The sequence below is a fragment of the Diceros bicornis genome, chromosome 17 (genome assembly GCF_020826845.1).
Source record: "Diceros bicornis minor isolate mBicDic1 chromosome 17, mDicBic1.mat.cur, whole genome shotgun sequence".
NCBI lineage: Eukaryota > Metazoa > Chordata > Mammalia > Perissodactyla > Rhinocerotidae > Diceros > Diceros bicornis.
This window is the reverse complement of record NC_080756.1, coordinates 27,690,840-27,711,838: the sequence shown is the minus strand read 5'-3', so window position 1 is coordinate 27,711,838 and position 20,999 is coordinate 27,690,840. Positions and strand designations below refer to the sequence as shown.

Sequence of the window (20,999 nt, the reverse complement as noted above, 5' to 3'; positions counted from 1 at the left end):
CCACAGCCACAAATTATAATTACTCCCTTGCGTAGAACCTGCCCCCCTTCCAGTTCTCTCACTTCATCGTACTCACTTGCATAAATCATGGGTTGCTCTGATTTTTTTTTATTCTTTTTTGCCCATCTGTCAATGAATATGTTATCAATAAGTCAAGAGCCCCAATAATTCTATTGTCTTATTATTCTCTAATACTTTAAGGAATATTTTCTATATCAACTATTAATTATATTCAGAGGAATTTTAAAAAAATAATCAATATTTATGTCACATAAAAGAAATATAAAAAATATTCTATATCTGAATTTCATAAACTAATTCCCTTTCCTCAAAAGAGAGAAAAGTTACATTGTTCTCAAAGAAATTAAAATGAAAATGAGTATGTTTTTGTTATTATACAATTATTTAAAATTATATTGTATTTTTAAATCTCCTTACTAATCTTCCTGAAAAAAGATTTATTGTACTAAAATTTGAAATTAGTAAAATGAGTAATAAATTGTGCTAGGAGTTATAGCATCGATACTGGGGGAAAAAATAAGGTATACATGTTACAGGCAATATTAAATTCAGTATTATAAGTGGGTTTCCTAGGGCATATTTGATTGTAAACATTTCTCTATAAATTAAATAAGAATTATTGTCAATGTCTAGTATCCTAGATTGTATATTTTCCCTGTAACATGGGATGTATGAGGCAAGGTTAGCTAGACAAAAAATGGGAAATCACAATGAGAATATGATCAGAGACAGTTTTTGTTTAGCAAAGAAAGAAATGATATTCTCTCCTTACTTTAAATTTCAACAAATTTCTTGTCTTTAAAATTAACCTATTGATAATCTAGGCAAAAGTACTTATCACAGTGCACAGCAATTATTCAGCGATTTTATTTAATATTCAGCAGTTACAAGTAAACACTGCAAACTAGCATGTGAATGATGTGCTTCACACAGGATAATGTCTTCATGTTACATTACCAATGACCACGCCATATTTAAAGAATTAATTCTTTAGTTACTAGATGAACTAAAGTATTTGTATGGCTTAGAGATTGTTAAGTCGGGGTACATTTTTGCAAACTTGATTAATTCCTATTTATATGTGTTAATTTTAAAATACTGTGTTTCTGTTGTTTAATGTATTTTCTATACCAATATGTTGTGTAGTCAGTGAACAATATGCCCTTTATGGCTTATCCTCAGCCATTTTTAATTAGATAACATACAACATTGCAAGTTTTAAAACTAAAGATAGGTGTCATGCCAAGTAGCAAAAGTTTCTTTGATGGCTCTTTTCCCAGGTTAGTAACTTCTCCGGTGTTTGAACAACTATGTTTGAAATACAGTCTAACAGAATATCTATTTGCCTTCTCCTAAATTTACATTCAGGAAGATGATGATAAAATACTTCCTTAAATTTTAAGGGATTTGCATGTTCTTATTCTTTTGGAGTGTTCTATGAATTAATGAAATGAAAGTTAATATCCTTTAGGGGATTAACTGTAACTTTACGATAAATTAGATCATTATAAAGCAATGGCTTAGAATAAGAGTTTACTTCTCTTTGAATATCAAGGATTACTTTTCATTAGATTCTCTCTTTTTAGTAATGCATTTCTCGGTAAATATTTTATTATCACAATTGAAGGGCATTTGTAAATCCCATACATATATTTTATCCCATCTCTTTTTTCTTGGCTCATGTCCCTCCTCCTCCAGGAAACTCTTTTTCTGCCACCACCTGCAGCTGCCCCTCATTTTTGCTCCCATGGTGACTTGGACATCCTAAGTGCAATAGGCACGACAATTGTGGTTTACTTGTGACTCAACTGTGATCTCTAGGAAGAGATCAGGGAGAAAAGGCTATTTCTGCACCCAGCACGGAGTGCACACGGTAGTAGTAGGCTCTCATTATGTGTTAACTGAATTCATGAACAAACGTTAGACAGTTAAGTTTTTTCTATTCTATTAAAACTTAGAGAAGCTATCTTAAAAAAAAAGAAGCAGAATTAATCAGAATCAAATTTTAATCACATTCAGACATTTATTGCCTACTTAGCTAAAAAATCCAGCAACTCTATCTACAAGTTGGATCACGTTATGTACCATTCTCAGCAGTGACTTCCTCTTTCTGTGTTCTCAGCTTCCTCTTGGGGCATAACAGCCTAGGATCTGTTCTTACCTTGAGAGAAGCATAAGCCTCACATCAGTAACCAGGCCCCTTTTCAAGTCTGCACAACCTTGAAAATCCAGAGAGGTTAAATTATAGTCCGAACAGCTTGATCCTTCCTAACTTGTCTTCAATGGTGTCCTAAATCTCAGTGGTTACTGTGCAAATGCCCTTCAGTTTGGGCCTGACCTGGTACCTTTTCTTTCCTGAGTCCAGTAAGGATTTCTTTGGAATGTGGCCTGCAGAAACCACAGATGAATGGCACTCATTTCTTTGACACATGGACCAGGTCAGAAAAGAACTGCCTAGTAATAACAATAAGAAGAGTATTACTAACACATATTTGGTGCTCAGTACATTTTTTACTTTTTCTTGTGTTTAAATAAGAGGTGCTGAGGTCCTAAATTACTAAGGCTGAGGCAGTAGAGAGAGTGGAAGAGAGAGATTCTAGAGTTGTATTGGTAATCAAATCAGTTGTACGTGGTGACCAAGTTGATATATTGCAGGTGAGGGAAAAAGCATTTTGAAAATGACTCTGTGTTTTCTCCTATGAATAATTAAATGCATGACAACATCATTAACTGAGCTAAGTAATTCAGAAGCGCGGGCAAATTTTATAAGAATAATGATGAAATGGAGAGTGTGGAGGAAGAGAGAAATGGTCCTGTGACAAACTCTGAAGAACCTTAACATGGTAAGGTAAACAAGAGGTAGGACAGTCCAGGTAAGACATACTATGTCAAAATGAATCATTGTTCTCAAACTTCTTTCTAGATTTTATAATATTTCTTTCAATACCTAGAAAACTAATTATGAATTATTTTAACCATGTTAGTATATCATTATCAATCAACATCTAAAAGTCCCTCTGTATAAAAAACACTATCAAGAGACATAAAGACAGAAGGCACAAGTCTTGAGGAGAGAGTCAATAGTAAGTCCGAAAATTTTGTAATAGAATGACTAGAAGAAGACTGGCACTACTGGTAGAAATACAGATGTTGAAGGAAAAATTTCAATTTCCATTCACTGTGTGGGAATGTGACTTGTTCAATACAAACAAATGGTTCTTTAAAGAATTTTCCAGAATTCCTGTTAGCAAGGAGTAACTACTCTGTTGATTTTTTAAATAAACTCCTTGCAGAAGTGATGAAAGCCAATCTTTTCTTCTATTTTTTTGAACCTAAAAGAATTTGAAAAGAACTTAAAATTTCAGGGTTTAGCACCATGAAAATATGACTAAGAATGAGCCTTCTAGAAAGAAAAGGCATTCTGAAAAATATATAAACAGAATGGAAATTTCATGCCGATACCATCTAAAGTGATTGAAATTATTTTATATCTTCTGGATGAGAAGCTGAACAAGCAGAAACTCTTAGAAATCCTTTAATCAGTGTTGAGTTCCAGCCAGTAACTCCTTACACATTTCAGACTGTTGTTAAAACAGTCGAGAAATTGTTTCTCCTGTGGAAGCAGAAAAAGATTCAGCTGATTATGATCCTCTGAATAGTTGTAGGGATTCAATGAATCCAGGCACTTTCTTATAAGACCTTTATGTGCATGTGGAACAACAGAGAGGCACCAATTAATCCTTGTTGATAGGTGGATGACGCTGAATCCTGCAGTAAGGCCCGCAGGTCTGACAAACAAATGAGTTCAGGATCATATTAGGAAGGAAAATCTTAATACCAAAATACTACCTCAAACAGGTGGAGTCACTTATTTGTCATAGCCCCAAAGCAAAGATGAATCAAGAAAGATCAAATGGGACCTTTGCCCCTCTTTTACCCTGGGAAAGCTTCCAAGGTAGTCGCCTCTCTGAATCACCACGTGAAACCAGTGGGGGACTAGGATCCTTGACTGTTGTGGCTGTGCAGGTGTACAGATACCAGTAATAATTTCCAACTTTCAACTCGTTACGTTTAGGAAGGTTGGATCACTGCATTGTCCAGCCATATTAAGAGATATTCATGAACCATCTGTGGGTATCTGTGGGGTAGAGAAAATAGCACTGGTCTTAGAATCAGAATTCAATACCCAAATCTGCCTATGCTAGATAGGCAAATCTGAGCCTTAGGCCCCTCATCTATAAATGAGGATAATGATACATACTTCAACTGTATATTATAAGAATTAAGCAAAATAACATGTTGTAAACTTCCCTGGACAGAGTAGGCACTTAATAAATTATAAAAAATAAAAACAATCCATTGAACAGATATTTGTTGATAACATGTTATGGGCCAGACTGTCCAGAAAACTTCTGAATATATGAAATAATTTTTTATTATTCTCATATTTATTATTCCTTTTGATTATTCTCATATCATCGCTATCTGTATATTTAAATTTTGGAGCTTTCCTCATTGTTAGGTGAAGATTTTATTTAAAAAGAAAAGCAGAGGTAAAATTGAAATTGAAATTAATCTGCATCTATACTTTGCTGAAACCAGACATGTGACATGAAAATCATCCCCAGGTAGGCCAGCCATTTGAATGACTGCGGCTAACTAGGGTCCCACAAAGAAGCCAGATGAAAGTGGATACAACTTCCACTTTGGGGCTCCGATTGACAGAGGCTTTTCTGGATCATCCCCATAGCTCTCATCTTCTTGAAGGGCCTGCTGTTCTAAGCAAATTTAAAAGGCAGCATTCTTATCCTTTTCTAAAATTGGGGAATGATTTATTCCACAAATATTGGTACTAGAAACAGGCATGCAAATATGTGTCTCCTAAAAATATGTCATCTTTCATATAATTTTAGGGATACCTATGCAAAATAGACCCTCTGTGAATGAATAGTCATGACGTCCAGCAACATGATAGAGTAAGACTTTTAGGTTCCATTGTCTCACCTACAAACAAACATTGTGCCCCACCATAAACTTAAGCACAAGTATTAAAATCAGCAAAAGATCATTTACTCTAATTTACATAAAAGAAGAATGAGAAGAACTCAGGGGGCTTTGTGGGAAGACATATGTGCTGTTTCCCTTTGGATTTCATTTGATTAGATACACTTGTAAGTTTAAGGAAAATTGACTGTCATGACCAATTAGTTTTATTCTTACTCTTTATTGTCAGTACTCCAAAACACCAGCTGGTCTCCCAAAAGCATAAAGAGGCAAAACTATAGAACAAACAAGTGTGTTTGTGAGGGAGGTGGGGGAGATGCAGGGAACAGTCCTCCTTCCTCCCTAAGTAAACCCAATAGACTGTGTATCTATAGCTCCTGAAAATGTCCAGGAAGTCTTAGTCACAGATGTGCTCAACTGGTCCCTCAAGCCTAGCACTAAAGAGGAACCATTAGCCTTAGCATGGGTCACACACAGATTCTTTACCTTTCTCTCTGTCTCTACTTGCTGTCCCTTTGTCTTAAAAACAGATTGGGGAAAGACAAGGTTGGGACAGCGGAGGGAATAATTTAGTTCTTGGTTTTATGAGTATGGCAAAATACAATAGGCTATTTTGCCACGCTGAAGTCCCAGACTTTCTAACTTTAATCAAGGTTGAGAAAAACTGATCCTGGTGGTAGTTTGATGCATTCCACAAAGCTGAGGCTACCCATGTAAGAATGTTATGTCAGACAGCTATTTCCAAAGCTAAATGCAAAGAAGATCAAATAAGCTGGCTCTGGTTGGTTGTGAATTAATCAAAAATCAAGAACTTGAATGTTATTTGTTAAAAATTTTCTATAAATTGAGGAAAAAATAAACCCATGAAATCCATTGTATGTAGGTTGCATATTTTATAGAATAGGACCCAAGTACTAAGATCTGGGTCTCTTCTGTCTCATCCTAGACTCGGTATATTCTCACTAAATCAGAATTTTTTTTTTTTTTTTGAAACGAACAAACTAAATTTCATATTTCAAATTCGCAGTTATCAGCTGGTTTTTACAATGCATTTTTTAAAATTTAATTCTCACAAATACTCTGCTAAGTATTACACTCCCCATTTTACAGATAAGGAAATGGAGGCTCTGAGAAGTGCCTTGTGAGAGGTCACATACTTAAGTGAGGGCAACAATATTCAAATAGAATTCTTTCTTGTGCCAAGTCTCATGCTCTTGTGAAAACATCACCTTGCATTTCTAAAGAAGTAGGTAAACCAGTTTTAAAAGTCCTCATAATTATGAGGACTAATACATAAAATTATTATGATTTTGTATTAAAAATTATATCAAAATTAGGTTGTACGAGCATGTGCTTATTGGCCAATAGGCAGTTAGAAGTTACTTTTACATTTCCCAGCAAATAATTTGTCATCACTCTTTTGGAAATGCTCGTTCCTTTCTCAAAGACGAAATGCATCCTGGCAATCTAGCATTTTCTGGCAGGGAAAGGGCCAGAGTCAACAGTAAGGAAAGGATACAACTGCCAGGAGAAGCTGCCAGCAAACCATGTACCCCTGCCAAAAAAAAAACTTTATTTTGTTTGGCATATGGGTTCATAGTTACCAAACAAGTTGAAGCAGCAAGATTAGTGGGTTTCACCAGTTTGAAAAAACCCATCAAAGCCATTATCACTTATATTATCAAACTTTTAATGTATATTTATAAACCAATATCAACTTTGATTATCCTAAATAAGGGGAAATATAACAAATGTCTTTGCAAATTTTATGGCTCCATGCTCCATATTCTTAAATACATTATGGTTTCCTTAGAATCATAGACTCATAGCCATAGTAGGAACTTTAGGACTTAAAACAGTGAGCCCTATCATTTTCCAGAAGGAAAATCCACATTCTTGACAAAAAATAGCCAAAGATCACACCAGCCTCAGAGCCACATCTTGAGTCCAAATATTCTCTTTTGCCCAAAGTTATACAACTAGCTATTGACAGAACTGGAAGTAGGCCTTCAGCTGTCTTTTTTCTTCTCCACATAGCTTAGTATTTTGCTATCCCAAAGAGGAATAAAGAGATAAAGTTATGAAAAGCAAAATAAATAAGCTGATATACTCAGACATTATAATAAAATAGATATCCAAAGGCAAAAAATATCATCAAAAGTAGAAAGAGTCTACTGTAACTCAAAGATCAAATTCATTTTATTTTCTGATTTCTCTTTTGTTTTCTTTTCCAGAAACCCTTAAAACCAACTGGGGTAAATATCTGTTACTTCATTTTGTCGAAGGCAGGTAGTTAATGCTTATAATAATTGATTTAAAATTCGAAACTGTCTTGGCATTTTCCCCTGGTGACCTATTTGAAGCAAACTCAACTAACTTTCTAAAGAGCTAATTCCTTTAATTTTTAATGAACATTAGACAATATATAAAAATAATAATTTTGGTGTATGGCCTAAAGGAAATTTTAATATTAACCTCACCGAATTACAAAAGTTTTACTGCTAATTTTATGCCAGTTTCCGGGCAAGTAAAACATTTCTACTTTGTAAGTTTGTAAGTTTTATACCTTAGCTCTACTCTCTACTCTCACTGTGATAATGTTTAGACAGAATGAAGAATGGGGTGGGAACCCAGGGGGGAATCTTAAGAGACAATGTGCGAGAAAGAAGAGTCAAGGAAAAGATCGAAATTCCTGAAATTAATCAACGAAAAATAATTCTAAGATTGTTTTGTTTTGTCTCAGATATTTTGTAAAATCTCAGTGGTCAAGACAAATTTTAAAATATTTGTTTTTGCCTCAGTGGCTTCACATTGATCAACTGTTAAGTCCTGCAAGAAAATTGGATTGCATGAATTTTTTTTCAATTATCTTTCTTATTTATTTATTTATTTATTTATTTATTTATTTATTGTGGTAACATTGGTTTATAACATTATATAAATTTCAGGTGTACGTGATTATACTTCTATTTCTGCATAGACTACATTGTGTTCACCACCCAAATACTAATTACAATCTATCACCACACACATATGCCTAATCATCCCTTTATCAATTATCTTTGTCAGCAACTTCTTCCATACATTAAGTTATGTTTCAGTATCTCAAAGTGAGAAACAGCTCTTGCTCCTTTAACCTTTGTTTTCACCCATTTCTGCCACAAAAAAATTTAAGAAATTAAGTACCATTTTTTCACTTAATTCTTACAACAATCCAATGGGGAAACAGACACAATTAAATAATTTGCTGAAGGTTACACAGCTAGTAAAAGACCCAGAATTCCCAGCTGGTTAGGCTAACCTCCAAAACAAAGCTGTTAACTACTACTTTACCATTTTTTTCAGACTAAATTCTTATGATTAATTGAATTTATAAAATCACAAACTCCTACTAGGCCTTCCTCTACAAATAAGTAAGATCAGAAATGCTTACCTTTCATAGACCAATCACAGTAGTTTATTAAATTTCTTAGCTTGTTTTTCTTTATGTATTCATCATTGCTGCTGAAATTCTGGATCTTAGAGTAAATATAACCATACACATTTGTGTACTCCACCAAAAAAAAATAAGTCAATAAAAGTAGCTTCCATGCTTGCAAATTCTAATACTACACCTTTCCTGAATGGCTCTCAATGATTTCTCATAAAAATGGCTCCAATACTGTTATTAGTTTACAGAAATAAATATTCTTTAACTTTTCAGTAGCTAAATAGATCACTTGCTTTTATTATCTTGATCAGCCTCAAGCAATTGGGAAAAATAGGTAAAAGTTGAGGAAGGCAAGTTTAGAGAGGTTGTAAATAACTCAGGTAAGCTATTACCTGAAACATACTTCTCCAATTACCACAAAACACATTTTTCCAAAGTTGGAGACAGATCATTATTCTTGTGACTTGTTCCTTGACAAAAAGCTTACCACAGTCAAATTTGGGAGATAAAGATTATTCTATGTTGCTTTTGATGACTCTCAATGTGCATTTGCACTTTTTAGTTGAGGTTTACTCTCTTTTTCCCAGAACACTTCTTTTGCTTCTGGATCTGCACAGCCCTTTCACTGGCAGAAAGTCTAGTCCTCCTGAGAGCAGAATGAAGGTTGACATTTTCTTAAGTCACCCTGCCTCCTCAGCCACAGTGATTGGTTGAGGGATGGGAACCTGTTCCAAGCTAGTTCAATCATAGATAGCCACTAATTCAGCCACGGTAATTGGTCTGGTGGTGGGGGTGTGACCTAGACTTTGCAGATCAGAATCTTTCCTTGAGAGCTTTCTCACTGGAGTTGGGGTAAAAAGGTATTATCTCTTTGTTCTTGAGAATATGATTGTGAGCTGGGGATCTTGTCTATCTTGAGAAGAAGTCAGTCTGAGAATGTGAGGCAACATGCAAAGGAAGAAGAGATGAAAGCCAGAGACACAGAAGACACGAGGGTTCAATTCTCTGGCTCCAGTTGTCCCAAAGCACTACAACATTGGCTCTTTCTTCAGTTGAGTTCCTGTTGCTTAAAACCAAGATCCTGACTACCATGCCACAGAGGAGGTAACACTTGAGCTAGACTACTACAGAAAGTTCAATATGCCCAGTGTTTGATACATGAAAGGACATTCTAGGAAAGTTTGTGCTCTAAAAGGACACATGTGATTGGGGAACAGTAAGTAGACACGTATGTCTCAAATGTAAGTTGTGTTCAGGGAATAGCTGCTTTATTTATTGTTTTGATTTGCTTTTTACCCAACTACTTTTAAAAAAATACAGTGCGGGTCTATAGCGAGAAATATACAACATCAAACGTAGTATGAATTGCTACCATTATGGGAGTTTTCTATTAGCCATGCATTTTCTGAAGTGCTTTGCATAAAGCAGCTGTTTTCAAACATGATAAGCAGAGCCCCATACATTGCATGGAGTGACGGGCTTGGGGAAGTATAGGTACCAGCATGAACATAGAGGAGGCAAAATTTGGTGGTGTCCTGTCCCAGGCCCATATTTGAATAAAGCATCCCCTCTCTCTCTTTGTTCAGTAATGGGCTTTCACATATGATTGCTTCTGAACAAATGTTATGCTCCTAAAATATATATAAAACTATTGATGGACATCTCAATTCTCGTGATAAAGCCATGAGACATAGTATTATCCCCAGTTTATAGCTGTAGGAACTAAGGCTTAAAAAGAGTAAAGAATGAGCTCAATATTACCTAGCCAGTAAAAGACAGAGGCAAGTTTTAGGCTTTGCTTTCTTAGCCTGGCCCCAGAGCCCCATGATACTGTTCCCAGAACACCCTAACAACTCCTTCTAGGACAGTGGCCTGCTTACTGCGCCTCATATTTTCTTCTTCTTTCTGTTAAAACTGAAATAGTCAAAGACCAAGCATAAATCTGTAGTCTGACAGGTAGTTAGACTACCTGTGATTGACTTGATGCAGCAACGAAACATACCCCAGAGCAGTTGTAGAACATCTTTCAAGTGGGAAGGAGAAGCATCTTACATAAGGTTTGAGTTCCTGCTGAAGAATTCAGAGGCAGGTCTAAGGGAAGTAGCAATCAGTTCTGGATTAGTTGCTGTTTCTGAGATGGGAATGGGAGACGCAGGGATTAACTAGGGTTGGGGGTGGTCATGAGGGGAAGGCAGTGTAGCAATTGAGTGTTCGCAGTAATAGATGGGAAGAATAAAGCGGATCTGGAGCATGATTGGTAACACAACACCAGCCACTCAACGAAGGGGTCATTATGGCATTTTACAGCTGCTGCGTGACCTTGGAAGTGTCTCCAGTTAAGTTTAGAGTTGGCATTATCTCTGTCTATCATTCTAACTTGAATCAAGACAGGCGGCTTTGTTCTTTTTCCATCTGAGGTTAATTTCACTCTTTCAGTCCCAGAAGACTTTTACTCTGTTACTTCTCTAAACCAGCAGGAGTTTTATTGAACTTGACAAATTTCAACAGCAAACAGCCACTAATGTGTACCTAACACACCTATATATATTAAGCATGCCCTAGGCAGTGGGGAATCAACCATCTTATCAAACTTCTTTCTTCCCTCAGCCCAGGGCCAATTATAAGACTTTGAAAGAATTCAAAGTAATGTCCTACCAAGACAAGTTGGAGGACCCCTGGACTGAGCAGTACAATAAATGCCTTTTTGATATTGTGGATTTTTAATATCATTTCTCTGATAGGGAAAAAAACTGCTTCCTGAGTAAAAACATTAATGGGAATGGGTAACCCCTTCCTTATCCCAGGTCCCTAAAAGTGGAGAGAGTATGCGATAGAAGAAGTATATGGAGAGACATATCAAAGGTTCCACTGAGGTCACCGTGGTGTCCTTTGGCTTCTTCCTTAAACCCCTTTGCCAACCTTTTTACTTTCTCTCCCACCTGTGCTCCATAATCAGAAAAGGTTCCGGGCTTACGCGTGGAAGAATTATTCATATTATAACATTATGGGCTAGTACTCGCTATATGCAGAGCTTCGTATTAGTCAACACAGCTGAAAATATCATTTGGATATATTCCATGTCCTGAAGTTGTCAACAGTCTAGAGATATTAATAGTTGTGAACACAAAAAGTGACACGATGTGGAGAAAATTCTAAGTATTATGGCATCATTGGCGATAGCAAAGCAGTAGCAGTTTGGACTGGACCATGGCTTCCAAATTTAAGTATCAGAAAAGAGATTTGTATTAAAAACTGACTAGAGTGGGTCTCTACTTATAAAACCTGCAAAGATTGTCAAGCACTGCTTAACTTTTAACTGAAATGTCTGTTCTCAATATGTAAGTCCCTCTAGCAGGAATCCTTCCTGAAGGAAATAAGTCTGGGCAGTTTGGGTAAAAAATCAAGAAAATCCATTGGAAAAGACATAGTACTCTAAATTGGCTTTACATTTATTCTGATAGGGAAAAATGATTCACCAGATTGATGATTTGTTCATGTTTGACATCAAGTAGATAAGTGAAAAGCAAAATATATGTTTACTGCATACTGTATAAGTACCGAAATTATGTTTGATAGCAGTATTCTGATATACATTTTGTTAGATATAAAACCAATATATGTTGAAAACCCCTCAAGAATATAAGGATCCCACATTTAAAGTAACTTTAAATAGGAATTCAGTCAGCTCTCTAATTTGTGCTTGGAATGTGGAAGAGAATTGAAGAGAAAGACCACAATTACATAAGCTTGAGCCATTAGAGAAATTAAATATAACACACATAAACATGAAGAGTTTATTTAAAATAAATCAAATATCCTGATGTTGAAGCCACAAATTATGAAATTGTGTTTGGTTTTCATTCTAACACCAGAACTTCAAAATGGCATTCACAATTGACCAAACTTCTCTCTGTGGCCGCAGTTTGCACTGAGCCAACCCCCATATTCAGGCAAGTACATGAATGTGTACCCGTCACTGATGTAATTTGTGGTCAAAGGACAGAGCATTGCAGAGACCCTGCAGTCATTCTCAGACTAAGGTCTTTAGGACAGATCATTTAAATCAGGTCAAACATTGAAAACCCATGTTTTTCTGTGTGATTGAGGTTTATTATTGGTCATCTTATCGGAATAAAATAACGTGTGGGTTGTGGCATATTTTAAAAATATCTATGTAGAAAAATAGAAGGAAAAATATGGTAAGAATAAAAAGACTCTTTGAAACAGCTTAGGTGCTGTGTTTTCCTATATGTCGTTAATTTCCCTTCTGTGCCTTTTCCTTGACACATTGAGTATAGGGTGTAGTATCCTTCTGCATTTCTAGAACTGGTCCCTTTCCAAAGCTATATGCAGAAAGTGGCAGAGAGGTAGAAAAAGCATGGCCTTTGGAGGGGGGCCAATCTGAGATCTAATCCTGGCCCTGCCCTCTACTGGCTGTTGGCCTTGAACCAGTCATTTTACCTGAATCTGAGTTACATAAGCTATAAGATCAATATAATAAGACCTTCAATGTTAAAAATTATTATCCCCACCCTGATACTAATCCCGCTAACATGACTGTCAAAAAACAACATAATCTGAATTAACACCACAACTTAACATCCTATTAATTAGCCTTATCAGCCTATCATTCCTAAACCAATTCAGTGAAAACAGCCTTAATATCTCCCTGACATTCTTTTCAGACCCCTTATCAGCACCCTTGCTAGTACTAACCACATGGCTGCTTCCACTCAAAATTATAGCCAGCCAACATCACCTATCCAAAGAACCCCTAGCCCGAAAAAAGCTCTATATTACAATACTAATTATACTCCAAACATTCCTAGGCTGTTGTATTAATGTGGTAATATATATAAAGGGCCAGCACAGTGTCTGTCTCATGGCTGTAGAACAGTAAATAGGAGCTTTCATAGGCGTTATTAGTGTTATCATTCTTATTGATAATATTAGTTTGCAGCATCTGCATTGATGAGGCCATAAGCAGTTACTCGAGGGCCATTTATATTGCCCTTGCTGTTCTGCCCTCACTTTTTGACCCTCACAGTCCTGCTCATTTCTAAGAACCACTTCATCTGTGTCTGATAATGCTTTCTCTCTTATGTTTTCCATGCGGCACCGAACGCTGCTAACGGGGCAATAGTGGATACAGGAGTGTAGATAGACACAGTCATCTTCCACCTTATAGGGAACATGACTGTGCTCTCAATGACCAGAGATTCAAGAGAAATGCCTTGAATCTTCCTGAATATAAGAGGAATATTCCAAAGAAAGGGCTGTTTTAGGCCACTGTTAATATGGCACATAATAATGATTTAAGGTTTCAAATTTAGAGAATAAACTTTCAAAAATGGACACAAAGCTGGTATATTTACAAGCTCTTGACTGTATTTTTTAGCCGGTCACTCACTCCAGCAGTGAGGTCACTGAAGATAGTGCCTAATAGGTGTGAAGAGTTGGAAGGAAGAGTACGCCTTTTTGGTCCCACTTTTCAGCCCTTTCTCAAAAATTCCAGTGTGAACAGGACCTTCACCCATGAACTTACCTGACCACAGGAAGAGCCCTTCTAGGTGGCACCCCAGACATAATTTAAGTCCATAGCATATGACATCATTTTGGGGGGTTTTTTGGTGAGGAATATTGGCCCTGGGCTAACATCCACTCCCATCTTTCTCTACTTTATATGTGGGACATCTGCCACAGCATGGCTTGTTGAGCAGTATGTAGGTCTGCACCCAGGATCTAAACCCGAAAACCCCAGGCCGTCGAAGTGCAGGGTGCAAACTTAACCATTCCACCACCGGGCCGGCCCCACATCATTTTTATTTTTAATTCACAGCATAATGTCTCAGGGGAATTGTTCCATAGGTAAAAATTTGAATAGAAAATTATTTACTATTATCAAAAATACATTCCTCAAATCATTGTTTATAATAAGCACCTAAATGTCTTAAAACCATTAGCATATGAAATTATGCAAGATCTATCCAGTATTCCTATGATGTCATTATCCCTTTATTAGCATTTATAATAATGCTAACATTATGAGCATTTTTACTGCACTTCTTTGTCTTATTTTTTAACAGCTTACTTATGTTTTTTTACTTATCTATATATGTTTCTTGACCTATTGCCTTCTGGTAGGAATTTGGGACTGATGGATCATATGGAAAACATAAAACATTTGTGATCTTATTATCTTAAATGATTTATATGAACATGTTGTATAAACAGTCCACGTGCTCTCACACACAAAATCCTTGATCAAACATTTTTGGTTTTCTTAAATCACTCAAGAATACAAGCTGTTTGTTTTCATTTGTTTGTTTGTTTGTTTTGCTTTTTTTTTTTTAAAGGAACCACTTAGTTTTCAGGGTTACATATCTGGCTTTCCCCAAAGCAGGGTAAATGAGCTATCGTGACTGTTATCAATGAAATAATACGCACATTTTTGGTTCACTTTATAGGTGCATCCACCGTCTTACCAAGTCTTCTCGGCTTACTGCTGCCTGCCCTTGGCATCCTTGCCTTCTTGGAATTCTGAATGTGGTGTGACAGCTGCTGTTCCCAACCCAGCTCAGAGAACATCCTTCATCCCTGTGATGACTAAAATTTCCTCCAACTCCTGCGGCTCCCTCCTAAGCCAAATAAATTATTCTTTAACAAACTATCCAACTGATTTATAACACATGTTATGACTGAGGCATTCAGGAACCCCTTCATCCAAAAGAATAAACTTTTAAATGGATATAAAATGATTTTTAACTCGTTCCAATATGCCTTATAAACCACTTAACCTGATTCTGTGACAGTTGCATGATTTAATCCCATGGGACAAGTTACAGTGTTCAATCCAATACTATAGGCTGTAGAGTGAAAGTAAAATCACCATACACAGGTGCTTTAAATTTAATAACAAGTTGTGAAATAAATAGAGGTTGAAATGTTGATCGTATGTGGTAAATGTAAGAGTAATACAGTCTCTTGTATTATCCTCTCTGTCTTGGGTCCTGCATATTTTCAAATGGCCCCCTGTCATTCATGACATTTTGAGTTTTCTTGAAATAAACATATAACTGAAACATTTTGACGTCATTCCATTACCAAATCATTTGACTGAAAGATTTTGAATATTGAAAACCAAATTCTAGAACTTATTATCAGTATTCTTATTTTGAAAGTAATTTTATAAATATTTAATTTTCAGAATCAGTAATACTTTTAAGTTAGTTTTTTAATAGTAAAGTTAACATGCCATATGAAGATTGTTTTTTACTTTTGTATTCTACTCTGAAGTTATTTTATGCTTTTCTTATCAGTTTCAAACCTCAAAAATCACAGCTCTTATCTAGAGTATCATCATATTGCTGTATTTATTCATATGTGAAATGATGAATTTTGAAAAGTAGAGTGCTTCCATTTTTTTTTTTTTTTTTTTTTTGTGAGGAGATCAGCCCTGAGCTAACATCCGCCAAACCTCCTCTTTTTTTTTTTTTGCTGAGGAAGACGGCCCTGGGCTAACATCTGTGCCCATCTTCCTCCACTTTATATGGGACGCCGCCACAGCATGGCTTACCAAGCAGTGCGTCGGTGCGCGCCCGGGATCCGAACCAGCGAACCCCGGGCCGCCGCAGCGGAGCGCGCGCACTTAACCGCTTGCGCCACCGGGCCGGCCCCAAGTGCTTCCATTTTTTAATTGAGATGTGACCATCTTTACACAGCTAGGAATAAATGACAATTAAGTGAATGTCAGAATTATCTAATAATATTCTAGTATCTTTGTTTTTGTGCTTCATTTCTTTATTAAAGGTATGGGATCAAGAAATCACCTATAGATTGGAAAACTACAGTGTTCCTTATTTTTTTTTAATTTAGTTTTAAACTCATTGCCTGCTTCAATGCAATACTGAAAACTGGCTAAAAATACCAAATCAATATGTTGCTAATGGTACTTTGAAGAGTATGCAAAACTGGAAGGCCAAGAGGAGACAAATAATGCATCTGTCCAATGGTGTCTCCCAAGGGTTGGTGCTTTAGGTTTTTATAAGTTGTGAAAAGGAATATGCACATTTCATTCTCCATGGTGTGCACGGAAATGTGTTTGAGTGTGGATGTGAAAGAAATCGAGTAATAAAGGATTAGCTGGCTCGTGAAATAGTGCAATGTCTGATGCTTCAAGAGGTATAATCCTATTTTATTAGCACAATTTTGCTAGCTAATTAGAGATAGAGTTTATCTTTTTAGAAAGGATACCTTATAGGTTCATTAAAAAGTATTTACAGGCAGCAAAATAGATCTATTACTACTTTACCCCCTTTTCTTTAATTTGTATAATTTTTGTACTATATATCTATGTGTAAATGTTTAGAGCTTTCATTATGAAAAAATCAATAAATATTTCATTAGTTTACATTTAACTCTTTGTTATAAAATGAAACTTTTTAAAAATAAGTGAAATGGATGATTTCCCAGTGGAAGTATGTCAACAGTCTTAAGATCATTACCAGATTTCATAAAATATTTAATTATTTAAAAAAGAAACAAAATCTCTTCATACTTTAGGAAAACAAATACTCTGTAAGCTTTCTGTACAAATGTTTGTGCTTTCATTGTTACACTTTGGGGTTTTCCTTTTGCAATGTGACCCACCTTGGGCATTTTTATATAATCAACAACAACTAAATCTTTTGCCAAATGCATGCTTGCCTTTTATTTTCTAATGTATGGTAATAAAGAGCAAAACTGGTTAGATTTTGCATGAAGTGGTTCTGAAAGGTAAGAAGAAAACAGACTTTGGAGGTTGTTTAATTTTAAATTTGTGACAGAAATAAGGTAGATTAAAATCTCTCATATACTGATAACGGAAGCTTTTCATTTCCTCATACGATTGTAAAATTTGACTGGGACCATCAGTTTTAAACTGTTGTCAAAAACTAATGTATCATCTGCTTTAAGACGCGAGATTCTTAATTAAACTTTATATAGATATAGACACATCTGTTGTTTCTTTGTATTTCAGGAAAGGTGATAGTAGTTTTATTTGATACTGATAAATATTGAATTGATTTTTTTAGTTATTTTTTATCATTTTTTCAATGGAGTAGTATAGGACTGTGCTTTGTCCTTTTTATGAATGAAAACAAATTATAAAGAAATAAATGTCTTACTGTTACCCAAAAAATAACAACTGTCCTTTCAATTTACCTAAACTTGAAAATTCATTTTTAGAAGGTTTTCATTATAAGTTCAATAGCATGGACTAAATATTACTTCTTAAGCAACAGTTCAATTAAAGGTTCTACAAAAAATGTACGCACATACATCAAGACACACACACACACACTCTAGCTTGTGTGTGTGCACACAACACATTGTCATTACATTGAAATAATACCAGCCAGTAGGTAACTTCAGTTTATGGAGACGTCAGTTTATATCACTCAGTCTAATGCTAAACACCAAAGTAAGCTGCTAGATGCTGAAAAGACAGACTAGTTTACCCCTAAATGAGCTGATACTCTAATAGAGGAATTTGCATAAAAGCATGACTCTACAGACAGGAGTCTGGTACAGGTAAAGGCTTCTCTGAGTCCTGAGCCAGATTGAGCCCCAAATTCTGAATCCCAGGGCTTACTGTGTTCTGTTTCACAATCTTCTCTTGTGTTCTGATTGTGATTTCGCATTGCCATTCTGACCTCCCTTCCTGTTTCGTGAAGCTTGCTTCTACCCTGGATCCTGGTTTCCCTTTTGGACCCTGCCTCTGTTTCTTGACCCTAAGTATTAGATTACTTCCATTCTAATATTTTGCTTTTGGTATTTGACCTTGGATTGACCCCAGCTCTAATTCCCCAGGCTTTGGGAGATCAAAGCTTCTTTCTGTGAGAGTGATTTCTGTGTTAATGGTTCTCAAACCTGGTTGCCCATCAGGATGACCTGGAGAATTTGAAAAAATAAAATAGATTCCCTGGGCCCCAGTCCAGACTTACCAAATCAGAATCTGGGAAATGAGGCACAGGAACCTTTCTTCTTAGGTTGTTCAGGAGTGTCTGATAGGGAGCCAGGTTTAAAAATCACAGATTCTCATGATTACTACAAATTAGATTAACTGATGTTTTTAACTGAATCAACAATATCAATATATTGTGTACTATATTGTATATATATATCAATATACAACATATTGATAAATATCTCTTAGAAAAACAAATTCATTCTCTTGGTTTATCTAAAATGCTAATTTGCTCATTCGTTCTTATCTTTTGGTTCTACATCTTAAGTATCAAAATACTATACACTTTTTTCAAATTAGGGGATACTTTTAATAGTCAAAAACAAAATATTCCCTAATTTGTTTGTAGCTAAAATCCAAGCAGCAGACTCAAATGTACTTCAGAAGAATTCTTCTGTAAAGGAATGTGGATTTCCTTTACTTTGTTTTTTCCTTTTTTCTTCATGTGATTTGGAAAGTTAATTAAATTTTAATACTTAATTCCCTAAGTCTGGAATCTTCTTGAAGCTGCTAATAAAGATTGATGAAAGGTACCCCCTCCCCAACTTCAACAGTTGATTTTTTTTATAGGATGGAAACATGGTTTTGAACGAGTTGACCTTAAAATTAGTTGGTGGGAGGCCAGGGTTAGCTTTCTACGTTGTTTATCATATTTTAAATACAGGTTTCACTCTCTAGTTACTAGTAGTAAATTTGATACTTGGAGTAATATGTATCAGTACCTATGATGCTATTACTATTTGGCTCTAGAATTCAGTCAGGCTCATCCTAAAGTAGAATTGTGTAGTGAAGGAACTTGGTCTTCATCTATCCTATCTCCTCAGGCAGGCTCCTTTGCTTTGATGGAAAGCAATGCGGCATACGTTCATACCTTCTTATATTATTTTCCTAAGGTTGACGCAACAAATGACCACAAACGAAGCGGCTTCAAACAACAGAAATCTATCTCTCACAGTTCTGGAAGCTGGAAGTTCGAAATCAAAGTGTCAACAAGGTAGGTTCCTTATGTAGACTCTGAGGGAGACTGTTCCATGCCTCTCTCCTAGCTTTTTGTGGTTGCAGGCAATCCTTGGCATTCCTTGGCTTGCAACTTCATCTCTCCGATCTCTGCTTTTGCTGTCACATGGAATTCTCCCTGTGTGTCACGGGTGTTCAAATTTCTCCCTTCTTATAAGCCTCAGTCATTGGATTAGAGCCCACCCTAATCCAGTATGACCTCGTCTTAACTTGATTACATTTGCAAAGACCCTATTTTCAAATAAGGTCCCATTCACAGATTCCAGCTGGATGTAAATCTTGGGAGAATACTATTCAACCCAGTATACTTCTCCATTTCTTTTTTTAAAACCTGTATCTGCTCCAGTCATACTAATGAGGATATGATTGAAATGCTGCTCCAAGCATGCTTTCAGAAAGCATTTATGTTGATAACATGCAACAATGTGGATGAATCTCAAATGCATTATGCTAAGTGAAAATAAGCCAGATTCAAAAGGCTGTGTGGTTCCATTTATATGACATTCTGGAAAAGACAAAACCCTAGGGACGGAGAACGGGTCAGTAGTTGCCAGGCATTAAGAGTAGGAGGAGGGTTTGACTACAAAGGAACAGCATGAGGGAAGTCGTGGGGTTGATGGACCTGATGGCAGTGACTCAAATCTATGCATTTGTCAAAACTCATAAAACTGTACAGCAACAGGGTGAGTTTTAAAAAATGTACATACATTTTTTAAAACTTTTTAGCAATGCGGTTATGCAAAGATCATAGGCATTGGACAGACTTATGGTCATATTCTAATTCTATCTCTTATTACCTGTGAGACCATGGGCAAGTCATGTGACATTTGGAAGATAAGTTTCCTCTTCTGTAAAATGAGGATAACACTTCTCCAACATTCAGAATTCTGTCACTTGCAAGTGACAGACACTCAACTCAAATAAGCTTAAGAAAAAAAAAGAAATTTATTGGCTCAAATAATGGGATCTACAAAATAGACTGGATATAAGGGCTTAATAATGTCCTCAGGGAACTGTCTCTCCTTCCTGGATTCTGCTTCTCTCTGTGCACAGGTTTCATTCTCAGGCAGGCTACCTCCTTGTGTCAGGAATCATGGGTGCTGACAGTTTCAAGCCTACATCCTACTGGTCAGTTGTTCAAAAGTGACGGAGGCTCTCTTTCTGCCCTACTACATATACCAAGTCTCATTGAAGACTCATCTCTAGGAGTTTAGTGTATTTTATTTAGCCATCTTGGGCCTCCTGGTTACGCTTCTGGATTACTGGAAGGTGGCAAGGCACTGTAATAGAAATTCCAGCCAGGACCACATGGAATGGAGAAGGGACGATTCCCCTGGAAGAAACAGCAGGTGCTATTAACAGAAGGAGGATGTTGGACCAACAGAAACATTCTCCACTCCACGTATTCTCCCTAAAATTCTATGAGAATTTAAAAAGATGATAGAGATAAGGCCTGACATATAGTAAATCCCCAACAAATCTTAAATTTCCCCTCCCACCATTACTTTTCAATGGATA

The 20,999-nt window shown here is 36.1% G+C and overlaps 1 protein-coding gene across 2 annotated transcripts in view; it reads left to right on the top strand.

Moving 5' to 3' along the window:
- The window catches only part of CNTN1 (contactin 1), a 347,630-nt gene extending 331,803 nt beyond the window's left edge, over nucleotides 1–15,827 (top strand). For both annotated transcript variants that reach the window (XM_058558501.1, XM_058558502.1), the window contains one exon: nucleotides 14,923–15,827. In XM_058558501.1, coding sequence (XP_058414484.1) covers nucleotides 14,923–14,999 — 77 coding nt within the window. In that variant the 3' untranslated portion in view covers nucleotides 15,000–15,827. The remainder of the gene's footprint in view (nucleotides 1–14,922) is intronic.
- The last annotated feature ends 5,172 nt before the right edge of the window (nucleotides 15,828–20,999 follow it).